The sequence below is a fragment of the Syngnathoides biaculeatus genome, chromosome 16 (assembly GCF_019802595.1).
Source record: "Syngnathoides biaculeatus isolate LvHL_M chromosome 16, ASM1980259v1, whole genome shotgun sequence".
Classification (NCBI taxonomy): Eukaryota; Metazoa; Chordata; class Actinopteri; order Syngnathiformes; family Syngnathidae; genus Syngnathoides; species Syngnathoides biaculeatus.
The window spans coordinates 10,835,559-10,852,078 of NC_084655.1; the positions used below are offsets into that span (position 1 = coordinate 10,835,559).

General features: G+C 42.4%; 1 protein-coding gene across 3 annotated transcripts in view; it reads right to left on the minus strand.

The window, feature by feature from the left end:
* Positions 1-968: 968 nt before the first annotated feature.
* wizb (WIZ zinc finger b) overlaps positions 969-16,520 on the minus strand; it is a 33,935-nt gene continuing 18,383 nt past the window's right edge. For all 3 annotated transcript variants that reach the window (XM_061845734.1, XM_061845733.1, XM_061845732.1), the window contains 4 exons: positions 16,277-16,488; positions 8,418-8,730; positions 6,441-6,606; positions 969-5,691 (listed from right to left, as the gene is read on the minus strand). In XM_061845734.1, coding sequence (XP_061701718.1) covers positions 5,352-5,691; positions 6,441-6,606; positions 8,418-8,730; positions 16,277-16,488 — 1,031 coding nt within the window. In that variant the 3' untranslated portion in view covers positions 969-5,351. The remainder of the gene's footprint in view (positions 5,692-6,440; positions 6,607-8,417; positions 8,731-16,276; positions 16,489-16,520) is intronic.

Here is a 16,520-nt window from a genome sequence, read left to right on the forward strand (position 1 = left end):
AGAACATGCAAACTCCACACATGCGCGGCTGGGATTGAACTTCGGAACTGTGATGCCAATGCTTTACCAGCTGATCTTTCGTGCCGCCCACTGGTGAAATATAGTGATATATAAAACAACTTAGTACTCAGCCAAAAAGGATGATGCAACGGAAGTGGCCTGCGGTCTCCACATGCAAAACCATTCCTTAATGGGCTCGTCTTGATAACTTCATCTATTGTCTGTCCCATTTGCACAAGCGCAGGTCAAATGGATTCACAGGCATTATTGCTTCCTGTGACTGACCTGCAGTGAGATGCATTGCGGTACCACAGGGCATCCGGACTGCAGGAAGGTAATTGGCCGTCGATCCGTTTCAAATTGTGCCTGGGCCGAATTCGATGTTGACCACACTTAAGTGTTGCGGCTGCAAATACTGAGCTCCGGCTTTTGCTTTTTGTGTGTGTGTGTTTTTTTTTGTTTTTTTTTTGCAGAGGGCAGATTAAGGGGAGAAAAAACAACAACAACACACCCCACAGCAATGGAGAATCATCTTTTAGAGAAAGTTGATCATCTGACTTTGATCAGAATGGGGCTATTGCGTACCATATTATTGGAAGGTGTGTCAGCAGATTAGGCTAAATAAACGGAGTGTCCGCTGCTAACTATTTACATAATATGCTCTACAGTGACCAGAGTTTTAATCGAACATTTTCCTGCTTCATTCCAGTTAAGTCAAATGTTTTCTGAATTTACAATACAAATGACGGTGATTGGCTCGGAACCTGCCCAAAGATAGTTGGGATAGGCTTCAGAGCTCCCGCGACCCTTGTGGGGATAAGCGGCTCAGGCAATAAGATGGATGGACAATACTGACGAAGCAAAGACAATGTTTTGTCGCCCCCTAGTGTACACAGACATCACCCAAATATAGAAAAGTCATAAATTAATTGAAACGGAAATCACATTTATTGTTTTGTTCTGGAGTTGTGTCACCTAAAACTGTACACTAAAGTTGTTTTCTGTCAAACATCTTTTCAGCTTCTGCTGTCACTGTCGTCTCTTTGTACACATCTTTTTGTATTTTTTTTTTTTAAAGGGGAACACTAAGGCTCATACAGTGACGCAAGAGTGCAAAGTAGTCCCATTTAAAAGCTTCTGTGGTTGCTTTGATCCACGGTACAATAAAAAATAAAAGTTTTCCTCCCCTTCAGTCACACAGAGACATTCTGACCAGCACCAAAAGTTGCTGCAACTAACGGATTAAAAATTTAGAAATGTTCTAAGATTCACTTTGCAGGACTGCAAGTACAGAAAATGCACAGGGAAAGAATATACATAGAATTAGAGCCTGAAATTAAATCACAATAAAGGAAGTTACATCACTTCTTTTTTCAACTACTTGGCTAAAATAAGGAACAAAAAACCCAACACTTTTTTTCTCAGCTTTTTCACAAGTTGAACTCAAACGGTTTTAAAAGTTCAATTTGTGAAAAATGGGAGAAAAAGAAAAGTGTTGCCTTTGTATTTTTGTTCAGTGTAAAACTGCTAACAGCTTCTTAAGTACATGGAGTTATATAGTGTGTATCTATATTCCGTACACAGGTAAGGGGAAGGTTTGAAGCCAACAGTCATGTTTAGCATGGGCAACACTGGAACAAACTTTAAAAAGTGTCGGCTGACTTGTGTTTATGCTTCAGTTTTTGCGTTGATATAAGCACACTGAAGCAACCTTGAAGGACCACAGCCCGAAGTTGGACGATTTTCTGTTTGGACTGTGAGCTAAGAGTTCTCCAGAGGCCCGGCTTGGAATGAAGTTTGGTTTATGTTCATGTTTGAACTGGAATCATCTCCTGTTAACATGAAGCCCAGGGTGAATAGCGAGGAGGCTGCGTCCTTCAAACGAAGAAGCGGGAGGCTGCGTGTAAGTACGATTTGGGTCACCGCTGTTCAGTCCATTAATCGGTGAGGAGACCCGTCAAACTAATACTTCTTCCGTCTTCAGGTCCAATGTAAACAGCTTTTACAGAGGCAAGAAAAGGAAGTAAACAGACTCTTTGGCACACCCAAACGCCAATGCATATACTGTACGTCCTGATCACACGACATACAATCAGGAGGCCACGTAAGTAACAAAGATGTCCTATCGAGCAGTTTTACTTGTCTTTTTCTCATTAAAAACAAAAGCACATTTTTAAAAAAAATGTACACAAACTGGCCACAGCATTGTAAACAGCTGTACAATCCAAGGAGAGCCAATAAAAGAGCTTTAGCAAATGTGTGTGTGTGTGTGTGTTGTATACACACACGCATAAACACGTACACAGGCATAGCAGCATTAAGTCAGCCACCTATTATGTATGTTCTCCCAGTTAAAATGATGAAAACAATTTTCATCAGAGCAATTCACCTCTGAGAGACAAAATAAGGAAAAACAAATCACCAGAAAATTACGGGATTTTTAAAGAATCCATCCATCCATCCACCCATCCATCCATCCATCCATCCATTTTCTTTGCCACTTATCCTCACGAGGGTCGCGAGGAGTGCTGGAGCCTATCCCAGCTGGAGGCAGGGTACACCCTGAACTGGTTGCCAGTCAATCGCAGGGCACATCGAGACAAACAGCTGCACTCATAATCACACCTAGGGGAAATTTAGTGTGTCCAATTAATGTTGTGTGTTTTTGGGATGTGGGAGGAAACCGGAGTACCCGGAGAAAACCCATACAGGCACGGGGAGAACATGCAAAGTCCACACAGGCAGGGCCGGGATCGTACCCAGGTCCTCAGAACTGTGAGGCTAACGCTTTACCAGTTGAGACACCGTGCCACCCTTTTTAAGGACTCTATCAAATTATAGTAATCAGTATTTGGTCAATTACATAAGTTAATAAGTTAATCTCAATACTTCCCAGTATACCCTTAGTTGCTGATATTTTGGCCCATTTCTCCTCCAGAGCAGTAATGTTTTGGGACTGTTGCTGGCCAACAGACTTTCAACTCCCTCTAAAGATTTTGTATGGGCTTCATCTCTGGAGACTGGCTAGATCAGTCCAGGAAGTTGAAATGCTTCTTTACTGTCGAGGTTGTGTGTTTGGGACTATTGTCATGCTGAAAGACCCAGCCATGTTTCATCTTCAATGTCATTGCTGATGGAAAGAGGTTTTCACTCAAACTCTCATGAGACATGGCCACGATTATTCTTTCCTTTACACAGATCAGCCATCCTGCTCCCATTGCAGAAAAACAGCATCAAAGCATATCTCCACACCCATGCTTGACAGTAGGTGTGCTGTTCTTTGGATGCAACTCCACATTTTTTCTGCTCCAAACATGACAAGTTCAGTTTTTATCCCCCAAAAATTCTATTTAGACCATGTGACATTCTCCCAAATCCTCTTTCGGATGATCCAACTGCTCTCGCGCAAACTTCAGACCAGCCTAGACATGCACTGGCTTAAGCAGGGGGAGACGTCTGCTTGTGCAAGATTTGAGTCCCTTACGTGTAATGTGTTACTGATGGTAGCCTGTTATTTTGGTCCACCCCCCCACATGGTTCTGGGATTTTTGCTCACAGTTATTGTGATCATTCTAACCCTGCGCAGTGAGATCTCGAAGGAATTTATTAGCAGTCTTGTATGGCTTTCCTTTTCTAATAATTTCTCCTACAGTTGTTTTTTTTTTCATACTAAGGTGCAGATTCAGTCTTCCCAGCCTGGGACATGTCTACAATTTTGGTATCGGTCTCCTTTGACAGCTCTTTGGTCAAGTGCCATAGTGGAGTTTGGAGTTGTGGGAAGGTGTCTTTTATACTGAGAATGAGTTCAAACACGTGTCATTAATACAGGTAACGAGTGGAGGACAGAGAAGCCTCTTGAAGAAGTTACAGGACTATGAGAGGCAGAAATCCTGCTGGGTTGCAGGTGACCAAATACTTTTCTATCACAATTTGCTAAAAAAACAATAACAACAAAAGTCTGAAAATGTTTTTTTCCCTAATTTGGTCTCTCATAGGTGAGGTTATACCTATGAAGTCGTACTGCATCATACTGAGAGTTGCCTCGAATATTCGGTCTATCTTGATTAGCTAAAGTAAACGAGATTCAAAATATTATATGCAGCTCATCAGCAAATGTAGTGTGACAACATTTCAATCTACAAATGTTAGTGTCATTCAAAATAGAGTATTATCACTATTAGGGTTTTGTGTTGGCTCTCAGTAGATTGTGCAAGTGTACTGTACCTAACGTTGTGGCTGGTCAGTGTATGTATACACACACGCACGCACACACTGCACTCGTGTAAGAGTACGGTTTACCAAACAATCTAAAATTCTACCTAATCTTTTACAATGAGCTAGCTTGCCACATTCAGGCGCATAATAAATAAATAATGATTTGGGTTATATTAAAAAAGGCAAGAAGAAGACAGTAACACTCTGAATGAAGGGTTAACTTTAAAAATGTGAAACATTGAAAGGATTTTTTTTTTTAATAAAGTCCCCAAATCTACAGGGGCATAATGATAATCTGCACAGCAGCAGTGGAATATCAGTGGTATAACATGGGACATATTTTTGAGTAATAAATTTGTGTATATAAAACAAAAAGGTATGAACAAGTGCTTTATGCTACATTCAAGCAAAATCTATAGTTTGGGGTCAGTTTTATATTGAGTTGATTTCCCTTTTTGGGTGTGCTTCCACTTCTTACTCCTCTAAACAAAGATACATTATTCACAATTTCACCCAATCAAATTATTTTCATAAGTGCTCAGTGTCCATGTCAAAAGTGCCGTGTATGTTTTAACACTAAGTGTTAAGGTGTGTTTAACGTCTCCATTGCAAGACTCGCTGGATTAAGAAATCTCTCTCTAGTTTCAGTCAGGACTTTAGAGTGAGACCCCAGTGCTGCCAGCATGCTCTCCGCTGAGAGCGTGCTGGTAGAAATGGTTCTGACCATCCTGGTGGCACAAAGTGTGTATAAGAATAAGAGAGCCGGAGTGCGATAAGAGGTACGTTACACTCTTAAGCCACCCGATAAATGGGTGCTGGGGTACAGTAATGGTCCACGTCAACACCTGGACATTCGATATAAACAAGGCATAACAGTAGTTCATCTCTCCAGACAACCTTGGCTGCAAATCGCCCTTAAGCCAGGAGAGTTTCGTTCCCATGGTAACAAGACTTTGTAACAGTCTAAAAAGCTGCTTCAAAAGGTGCTTAGGGCTCAGAGGGCTCTTTGGCCTACACCAAATATTGAAGGAGAGTGTTCTCTCCAAAGGAAACAGACAGATGGACTAAAAGAAACTGGAAAATCAGGAAAATAATAAAAGAAGGGGGGACCGGGAGCAAGGTAATGAGAGATGAGTTTACATGACCTGGGCAGGAAGGGGAATGGGAGCTGGGGCAAGCAATTCCTCTGACAGCTTGACTATCTCGGTGACACTAGGAACAAGTTCTGCTGGAGGCTCAGACGAGCGGTTGTTGGCAGCGATGGCGCAAGTCACGGTGGGGTTGAGGGAGATCGTTGAGGAGGTGCCTGCGGCAGGGGCCCGGTGGACTGGGGCCGGATCGTCGGCCGTAACTTCAGCACAGGCTGCTTTGGATTCGACAGGCTTGCTGTAGTTCATCTTGAGGATGTGTTGCTGGAGGTGCCTGATCCAGTCCTCTTGCACCGAGAGCGGACCGTGGAACTCCACCTCGCAGAATCTGAGAGAGCAAAAGGATTTAGGTGACCCGGGAAAATATCACATGACGTTCACACTAATGAGTTGATAATCTCGTTTTGATCAAAGCAGGAAAAAAAGTTACATCACAAATGCTCGTTCAATTAAAAAAAAAAAAAAAAAAAAAATCACCTATTTGCTGTTTTGGTTCTCAGGCCATCTGGAGGTAGCGTTGCATCAAAGAAATCTTTTGAAATGAGCTCCACGTCAGCTCATTTCAAAATCTTTTGCTGCCATCTTGTGTCATCTATAGGAAATTACAAACCCTTGTGCTGGCGTGTCAGTGCGTGTCTTTGGTCAGTTTACAATTCATATTTTGCTCGACCTGATCTGAACCAGCAACATGGCGACGTAGTGGTTAGCAATTTGCTTCAAAGCCGTGCGGTTGTGGGTTTGAATCTCAGCTCGGCCTTCCTGTGTAGAATTAGCATGTTGTCCCCTGGCCGGAGGGGGGGGGGTGTTGGGGGGATTGGATGGACGGACGGTGTGAACTACACCAAGTGTTGACAATTTGACAGAGCAGTTTTATGTGTTCACCTTTTCACGCTAGCACAAACCACTCTGAGTAACATCACGAGAGCCCATTTAAATTGGTGGTGGTGGTGGTTGGGGGGGGGAGACTGCCAAGTCTACCTATTTAGCGCAGGAGGCATGTCTAAACTTTCACTCCCAAGAAATAACGGCTGTTAGAGCCTTGGCGATAAGATTCTCCAACTGGGTTTTTCCACTCACCGGCACTTCAGGTTGTAGAACTTGCCCACCAGCTTAACCAGGGGGTAGGCGGGTGGCTTTGGCACTAAAGCAGGGACTGTGCTTGTGCGCAAGGGCTTTGGGGGGCCGCTGTCCCTCTCAGTTCCCTCGACGCAGGATGGGTGCTTAAGGGGTCGACGCTCAAAACCTTTGAGAAGGGTACACTTATTAATAACACTTGTTTTAAAAACAAAATAGATAAACCATTATGACATAAAAAAAATAATTGCCACAACAGCGTAAAAAAAAAAAATATACAATTTTGTGTTGAGTGAGCAACAGTAGCCTGATTTTCTATGGAAATTTTGTTTAGTTAGTTAGTTATTGAGATGAATGGTGAGGATTATTTTGGGTCATTTGTAGTATACAAAGTGTGTCATACGCAAATAATGTCCATTTCATTTGACAAATAAATATGCAAACAGCATTTTCAAGATGCCCTTTAACTCGCTACTACCCATAAGAAAAACTGAATGTTAAATAAAACAAACATCAGTATTACAATAGTACTATAGTTTTAGTATTTTCTATATTTCAATATTATGGAGGGATGCATAATGCATGCAGGTGGGTGTGGCTTCAAAGCAATTCTGAGACTGAAGAAAAAAAAGTTTATGAATGAAGATGTTTTTCTGTAATCCTGTCATATAGAATCTGATTCTGAAATTTAACTGAGAAACTTAATTATATTATATTGTTGTTAATGGGTACTGTCAATAAAGTTAGGAATCTTTACTTCCTATACCCTTGAAGACAAATTTGATTTATTGTAAAAAGTGTTTTTTATCCGGCCAGTTCAGGGCGTAGTCTGCCTTTTGCTCGAAGCTAGCTGGGATAGGCTCTGGCTCTCCCGTTACCCTTGTGAGGATAAACGGCTTGGATAATGGATGGATGTATTCATATCTTTTTCCCCACAACACCCCAGGTAACTTAAAACAAACACTGGGACTGTGTTGGTAATTTTAGCTACACATCTATTTGCGTAAGTAAAAGAGCAATGACTCATAATGCAGAAAAACAGTTGACACAATTATTGTTCATGCATGCCACGGTAAAACACACGAGGGAGCATTAGAAGTTGCATTTGGTTAATATTTCAGGACTAGGATTTTTTTATTATCTCTCAGCAATACAAACTCCTTTATAGTGTAGTTGTTTTTACAAAGATGAGAAGGCCAAAATGTAGCAAACACCTGCCAACTCTTTTAATAAAATTCTTGTCATAGATCTCATCAGATTGCGTAGGTTTACCTAATAATACTGGTGAAAGAATATTCTATGAAATGGTGTGTAGAAAACCAGAAAAAAAATAAATAAAATCACTTTTAGACTGCTGGTTAAGCACTCTCCATCACTCTAGTTTGCAAACAAACTAATACTACTGACTAATACTACTAATATTACTGACTGAACGAATTGGATACTTTCTACATGGACAATTGCACTGTATCCATCCATTTTCTTAGTCGCTCATCCTCACGAGGGTCGTGAGCCTATCCCAGCCTGAACCGGCTGCCAGCCAATCAGAGGGCACATAGAAACAGACAGCCAACCTCACAATCACACCTAGGGGCAATTTAGAGGGTCCAATTAATGTAGCATTTTTTTGGGATGTGGGAAGAAACCGGAGTCCCCGGAGAAAACCCACGCACCCACGGGGAGAACAAGCAAACTCCACACAAGTGGGTCCGTGATCGAACCCGGGTCCCCGGAACTGTGAGGTCAACACTTTACCAGCTGAGCCACCGTGCCACCCATAAATCTATTTATCTGAGTAAATGATGCTGTTTTGCTCTATAGAGTAAGTGCATGGACTTACAGCAAAATGCCACCTTCACTGGTGTTTGTATAAAAGGCAAATGTGGTATTTTGTGCTGTGTTTAAAAAAAAAAAAAAGGGGGGGGGGCAACATCATAGGCTATCAAACATGCAATCAAAATGAAAGAAATCATCCTGTACCTCTTGGCAGACGAACATTGAGTTCACTGCGTGCCACCTGTGCTTGAAGTGGGAGGCTACTGAAAAGCTGCGAGGGGCTGGGACTGCTGCTGTAAGGCCTGATGTTAGGGCCCCGAGGGGTAGGACCCGCTTCATCCTCTGAAGCCTTGAAAGAGCGCTGACTTAGATCCCGGCTCAGCGGGCGCACCAGGTTCACCGCTAAAGCTGAAGACCATTGGGATGAGGACGAAGATGATGAAGAGGAGGCCTTTTGTGAGGAGAAAGGGAAGCTGTGATCGGAATCCGTCGATGCAGGGAGAGGTGAGCTGCTCTTCTATAAGATGAGAGGAAGAAATTTAGCTAATCAGCAGTTTATGGACATGATACATTGAACATTGATACTGAACCACACACGTCTTCACCATTTTTAAGTATTGGTTTCAGTTTACAATCAGTGAGGAATTCTCAAAATGAATGGATTTTTTCTTCAGCGTGAATAAAAAAGATCCCCAGCTTCCAAAACAGCCCATCCCAGATTTTATGACGTCAGAGGTCCGCTCACTAAATGACTTGTATTGCAGGTAAGAGAAACTGGGTCAAAGTTTGCCGACTTTAATTCATAAACACATATATTTTTTGGTAAAAACATTGAAGAGAATATGCATTTTATGGAACAGTTGAATTTATATTTTCATCTAGATAAGATAACTTTCGTTAGAAATTACACATTAGATACACTTTAAGACTGGCCTTGATATCTGCTGGTTTAAGCAGGGGAACCTTCCGTGCCATGCATGATTTCAAGCCATGACGTCTGAGTGTATTACCAACAGTCACCTTGGAAACGGTGGTCCCAGGTCTTTTCAGGTCACTGACAAATTCCTGTAGTGTAGTCATGGGCTGATTCCTCACCTTTCTGAGGATCATTGAGACCCCACGAGGTGATATCTTGCGTGGGGCTCCACTCCGATTGAGATTGACAGTCACATTTAGCTTTTTCCATTTTCTAACGATTGCTCCAACAGTGGACCTTTTTTCTCCAAGCTGCTTGGCAATTTCTCCATAGCCCTTTCCAGCCGTGTGGAGTTGTACAATTTTGTCTCTGGTGTCTTTGGACAGCTCTTTGGTCTTGGCCATGTTACAAGTTTGAGTCTGACTGATTGTATGGGGTGGACAGGTGTCTTTATGCAGCTAACGACCTCACACAGGTGCATCTGATTCGGGAAGATCCATGGAGTGGAGGTGGACTTTTAAAAGCGGACTAACGGGTCTTTGAGGGTCAGAATTCTAGCTGATAGTCAGGTGTTCAAATACTTCTTTGCAGCTGTATCACACAAATAAATTGTTAAAAAAAAATCATACATCGTGATTTCTGGATTTCTCTTTTTAGATTATCTCTCTCACAGCAGACATGCACCTACGATAAAAATTTCCGACCCCTGCATGATTTCTGAGTGGGAGAACTTGCAATATATCAGGATGTTCAAATACTTATTTTCTTCACTGTAGCTTATCTATGGCATATTGCATATATATCAGCATTAAGATAGATGAGTAGTGTACATGGTTTGGCTGAACATTTTCATTTGGTTTGAATGGTGTTTGAATCTACACCTAATTTATCCCCTGCAATAACTAGTTCAATTCTGTACACTAAGCATTCCACAGTACATACAGTATATAACAATAATATCAGCTGAATCACTTGAGACAATACTGTGACATCAACACTCCAGTGAAGTCTAAACCATCAAGAAATCTCACAGTGTATGAAAATGTGCACAACTAAATAAACAATGGCCTACAATGGAGAATAACCTGTATCTCTTCTTCTTTCTTCTTGGTATGTGGGAATGGTTATCACATTAACTATAAACAAGAAATGTCGTTCCAGAGAATCCACATTTATGTTTGTTTTTTTTTTTTTTTTTTTTTTAAAAATTACATCCAGGTTTTTCCAATTACATTCCTTGACTACTCAAAATACCAAAAAATCGTGAGTACATTTAGGAAAGACAGCAAGTATCTTATTGAATTGAAAGTAACCCTGCATGGTGGGAAACAAGGAGGGGGCAGTAGAATTCTATTGGTTGTATGAATGTCAACCACTGTGCCTTTTCACTAGCATAGAGTCTTGCATGTGAAAAAAAAACATGCGGGACTGGACAGTGAGGGGAATCCATGAGGGAATCCACCGCCACATCGTGCCTGGAAAAGATTATGCTAGCTGGAAAGGAAGTTGACCGACTGTGAGTCCCTTATTCAGGAAATAAAAAGTTGATGTAGGCCCTGGAACAATCTTGATCATTATGTTTTTGAGGGAAGGTCCTGGGTCCACCAGGTTAGTATTTATAACAGGGCAAAAAAAAAAAAAAAAAAAAAAAAAAAACCTATTCCCAGTTGGGAGGTTTTTTTGGGCATAATTACAGATAATAATGCTCTGTTGGACAAATCAGACAGACCTTCAACTGACCCTGAACGGTAAGTATCATTTTAGTACAGTTTTTTTTAAATCCTTTTTTTGTCTTCTTATTCCTATATTTAAGCACAGTGTTAATCCTCGAACTTTGTATAATATTACTGTTAGAGTCATCATTAATATATTTATTATGGACTTGCAACAAAGCTAAAGTATCAAAAACAAAGATAAACAGGGGGGAAATGTTAGAGTTATCGTTAATATATTTATTATGGACTTGCAACAAAGCCAAAGTATCATCCTTGCTTCGAAGAGAGTCTTGTTGACAGGACGAGCTCCTACACACAGATGCAACAGTATCTTCCTACAAGCGGCCAAGGACAACTCCATCATAACCAAAGAATGTGCCACATCATCACCAAAACTGTACCTTTGTTCATTTCATCTGCTCACCCCTCCTTTTGACCTTGTGTGTTTTCTAATAAAAAATGAGTACGTGAGAGGCTGGTTCAGACCCTGTTTGGAGACTGTAACTGGTCGGTCTCTCACGTCCTCCTATGTGTGCAACTATTCCAGCAAGTTAGGTGATAAACCTAACAATTACATTGCCTTACAATACTTTTAAGTATATACTTTTTTGGAATAAAACCTCTGTCTCATTTTTTTTGTTGGAAGAACCCTTAAGTCCACTACACTACTGTATTTGACTATTGGTCCTGATCGCTGTACCTGGCAATCTAAGTGGTGCATTTACTTGCTCAAAAAAAAAATAAAATAAAATGAAAAAAAATAAAAAAAGAAGGAGAATGACACTTTATCATATTTCTAACAATCAGCACAGTTTGGTTGAGTTCTGAGCTGACAGGGTAATTTTTTCATCAACTTTGGATCAATCTTTCTTTGGGATAGCGGTCATAATACTGCAGCAAGGCACATGTGTAGTGGGGTGGGGCGAGAGATGCTGCCGCACAGTGACTGATCCACACAGGACGTTGTTTCTGTGTTGGTAGAAGTGAAACATCACCCCTCCGCCCCCCTCAAAAAAGCGAAATCTGCAGAGAAGCCGAGGGTGTACCCGTCTGTCATGGGAAACAAAAAGCTAAGCCAAAAGGCGAACCTCTTGATTTACAGGCTCCTATCCTAGCATGTAACTTTGAAATCTGTAGTAATGACAAGGATGTCCCAGAAAGAAGCATTGGAAATGAATTTTCTCTGTAGCATGTCTGGACTCATTCGAAGAGAAAGATTGAGACGCTTAGTCATCCGGGAGGGGCTAAGAGTACAGCATCTGCAATGCCACATCAAAAGGAGGGACTTGATATACAGTATTACAGATACCTCCTGAACAGGGATCAGGATAAATGTTGATTCTTTCAGAACCTTTCTTTCTCTTGGAGCAACTGAGGCAAAATGAAGTCCATTATGCTTTTGATTTAGTCCCAAGTAGGTTGCAATTTAGCAAACAACAACATTAGGTCACTTGTGAGCAATGGAGCTACATCCACTAAGACTTCCTCCAGGCAACATTCATTTGACTCGTACGACACTGTAAGCCAAACAGGAGTCCAAAACATTCTGATTTGGATGAAATCCATCCACTTTCTAAAGCCGATTATCCTCACAAGAGTCGCGGGAGTGAGCCTCTCCCAGCAGTATACGGGCAGGGGGCAGGGTACACCTTGAACTGGTTGCCAGCCAATCGCGGGGCACATGGAGACAGATAACAGTCGCGCTCACAATCACACCTAGGGGCAATTCATAGTGTCCAATTAATGGATGTTTTTGGGATGTGGGAGGAAACCGGACTGCCCGGAGAAAACTCACACATGCACGGGGAGAACATGCAAACTCCACACAGGCAGGGCCAGATTTGAATCCTGGTCCTCAGAACTGTGAGGCCAAAGTTCTACGGCTGCGCCATTGTGCCACCATATATGTATGGTACATATACAGTGAAGAAAATAAGTATTTAAACACCCTGCTATATTTCAAGTTCTCCCACTTAGAAATCATGGAGGGGCCTGAAATTTTCATCGTAGGTGCATGTCCACTGCGAGAGAGAGAATCTAAAAAGGAAAATCCAGACATCACAATGTATGTTTTTTTTAACCATTTATTTGTGTGATACACCTGCAAATAAGTATTTGAACGCCTGAGAAAACCAATGTTAATGTTTGGTACAGTAGCCTTTGTTTGCAATTATAGAGGTCAAATGTTTCCTGTAGTTGTTCACCAGGTTTGCACACACTGCAGGAAAGAGTTTGGCCCACTCCTCCACACACATCTTCTCTAGATCAGACAGGTTTCTGGGCTGTCGATGAGAAACACAGAGTTTCAGCGCCTTCCAAAGATTTTTTATTGGGTTTAGGTGTGGAGAGTGGCTAGGCCACGGCAGAACCTTGATATGGTTCTTACAGAGCCACTCCTTGGTTTTCCTGGGTGCGTGCTTTGGGTCATTGTCATGTTGAAAGACTCAGCCACGACCCATCTTCAATGCTCTGAGTGAGGGAAAGAGGTTGTTCCCCAAAATCTCACAATACATGGCCGCGGTCATCCTCTCCTTAATACAGTACAGTCGTCCTGTCCCATGTGCAGAAAAACACGCCCAAAGCATGATGCTACCACCCCCATGCTTCACAGTCGGCATGGTGTTCTTGGGATGGAACACATCATTTGTCTTCCTCCAAACACGGTTATTACGTTATTATGACCAAAATGTTGCATTTTGGTCTCATCTGACCACTAAACTTTATCCCATGACTCCTCTGTATCATCCAAATGGTCATTGGCAAACTTAAAGGGCTACTGTCATGAAATTTGTCATGATTTTTAGTATGTTATTAATAAAAAAACGTCAGCCAATATGGGCTCATGAGTTTTTTCACCACAAAACATGTTTTTGACGTATACAGCTTTTTGTAACTCCCGCCATGAAAATCCTCTCGAGGGATTTGTTTTTCGAGAAGAAGCAGGAAGTGACGTAAAAGAAAGAGGCGCCCCCAAGTGGACTCGTTTGTTTCCATTAGTTTTACCTCCAGGAAGGTAGCTCGTTGTTCCTTCGTGTTAGCCAAAATGCCAGCTCATTGCATTGCTAGACATTGCTTGAACACTCGGGAGAATGGATTTAGCCTTCATAAGTTTGCAAGAGACCCGGTTCGTCATGAAAAATGGATTGCACAGGTGCACAGGACAAGAGCTTCGTAGGTTCCAAATCACAGGTAGGTGTGTATACAGCTACTGAAAAAAAATAATAGTTTGGGGCGGACCACGTAATCGGTCTCCCGTAACGTAACAAAAGATCCGCATACGAAATATGTCGATGTGCGCGTCGGACGGCGTCGGGCTGCTGGGTCGCTTCGCCAGCGAAGGCTGCGCTTCGGGCTCGCGGACGGCGGCGGCTCTGAAGAACCCAGTCAAGAATGCCTCACTCAGTTGCGTGCGCGCAGTAAAGCTCCCCGGCTCGACGGTGTTGTTCATCGCTTACTGCGGCGTCTATGAACAACCCCCTAAAGCAGCACAGCTCGGCTTCATCATAAGCCACACCGGCCAGCTGCGATGAGCCGCAATGGCTCGTCTGCCCCGCGGAAGTGGATCGGACGGGGATGCGGTTTGGCCGTGATCGCATATCATCTGAATATAGCACGAAACAATAGTGCAATATTGCCCCGGCAACTTCACTCAGTTGTGTGGTGTTCTCCTTTTCGAAAAGAGCGTCCGTGTCAGAAGGGGCGCGTTTGTCTCCCATAGTTAGGGTGCACGGCGTGTTTTCATCGGCGAATGTCCGGGTGACGTCACGGATGGAGGATGCAGCCAATATGGCGACCACTTAGATATCGTAGAATGACACTTCTGCAACTTTGCGCATGGATGACGCGCTCTCCACTCACATTTATATTTTTGTATGGATATTGAATGCTATATGTATTTTTCATTACAATATCTATTATAGAATGTTTATAGGGATGACACTTGGCCTTTAAAAAGGGCCTTGACATGTGCTGGTTTAAGCAGGTGAACCTTCCATGCCATGTATGATTTGAAATCATGATGTCTGAGTGCATTACCAACAGTCACCTTGGAAACGGTGGTCCCAGGTCTTTTCAGGTCATTGACCAAGTTCTGTCGTGTAGTCCTGGGGTGATTCCTCACCTTTGTATCGATCAGTGAGACCCCATGAGGTGATATTTTGCATGGGGCTACACTCCGATTGAGATTGACCATGACGGTTTAGGTTATTGCATTTTCTAATGATTGCCCCAAAGTGGACCTTTTTTCACGAAGCTGCTCGGCAGTTTCTGTGGAGCCCTTTCCAACTGTGTGGAGTTGTACAATTTTGTCTCTTGTGTCTTTGGACAGCTCTTTGGTCTTGGCCATGTTACAAGTTTGAATCTTAGTGATTGTATGGGGTGGACAGGTGTCTTTATGCAGCTAACGACCTCACACAGGTCCATCTGATTTAGGATAATACATGGAGTGGAGGTGGACTTATAAAGGCGGACTAACAGGTCTTTGAGGGTCAGAATTATAGCTGATAGACAGGTGTTCAAATACTTCTTTGGAGCTGTATCACACAAATAAATCGTTAATAAATCATACATTGTGATTTCTGGATTTTTCTTTTTAGATTATCTCTCTCACAGTGGGCGTGCACCTAAAATGAAAAATTCAGACCCCTCCATGATTTCTAAGTGGGAGAACTTGCAATATAGCAGGGGGTTCAACTACTTATTTTCTTCACTGCACAATTAATTCATTCATTCAATTACAATGTGTTCATTTCATTCATTCATAACAGTTATATCTGAAACACTGTGGGAGTCTGACTCAATCTATTTAAAACACAATGACATCTCTAAGGTAATCCATTCTGTATGTGTCACATCACAAGCTACAGCTCAGGCAAAAGGTGTGACAGTGACGCAAATGCACCAGAAACTAATTCAGGAGGGAAGAAAAACATTTTCTTCAATCAGCCGCACACCATAATTTATGTGAAGATGAAACATAAGCTCCAAGGCACCCTGGTTTCTATGGTAACTATCAAGTCAATCGCTCACTTGTGCTGGCATCTGTCTCTGCAGTGATGTTTGCACAATGTAAAGACACTGAATCTACATTAAAACTCAAAGATGATAGACAACACATCTTAAGTATTCCTAGACACACAACACCTGTCAAATCACCAGCTAAGACATGTTGGATCTGCAAGCGTTTGACGCCTGTTTAGAGACAGGGAACCAATTCAGTACATCAGGTGAGCACTTCCAGTGGGTTATGATATGAGCAGCTTAGTTTGGTGTTTCGTCTGGATTTTTTTTTTTCCTTTATAGCTCGCAGTCGACTGGAGTGTCAAAGGTAAAAGATAAATGCCATAAAGCCAAAGAGCTAAGCTTACTGATTAAAGCATTGGGTCGGCTGAGCTACTGGACTAACAAGAATAAACCAGGCACCCTGTACTTACCCTTTTGGAGGTGGGGCGGCTACTCTGCATGTAGCTACGGTGCATTTCCAAAACCTTCTGTGGCCTGCTGTGAATCCATGCACTCAGTGTCTCAATGGGGGATCCGTTTACACACCACTCGGTCACCCCAAACTGCCTGAGGTGGGCTCTTGCATGGCTCGCTAGTGCCTTGCGGTTCTCAAAGTAGAACCCACACAGCTCACAGCTGGGATCTGAAAATACAGGACAGGGGGAAGGGGAGCAC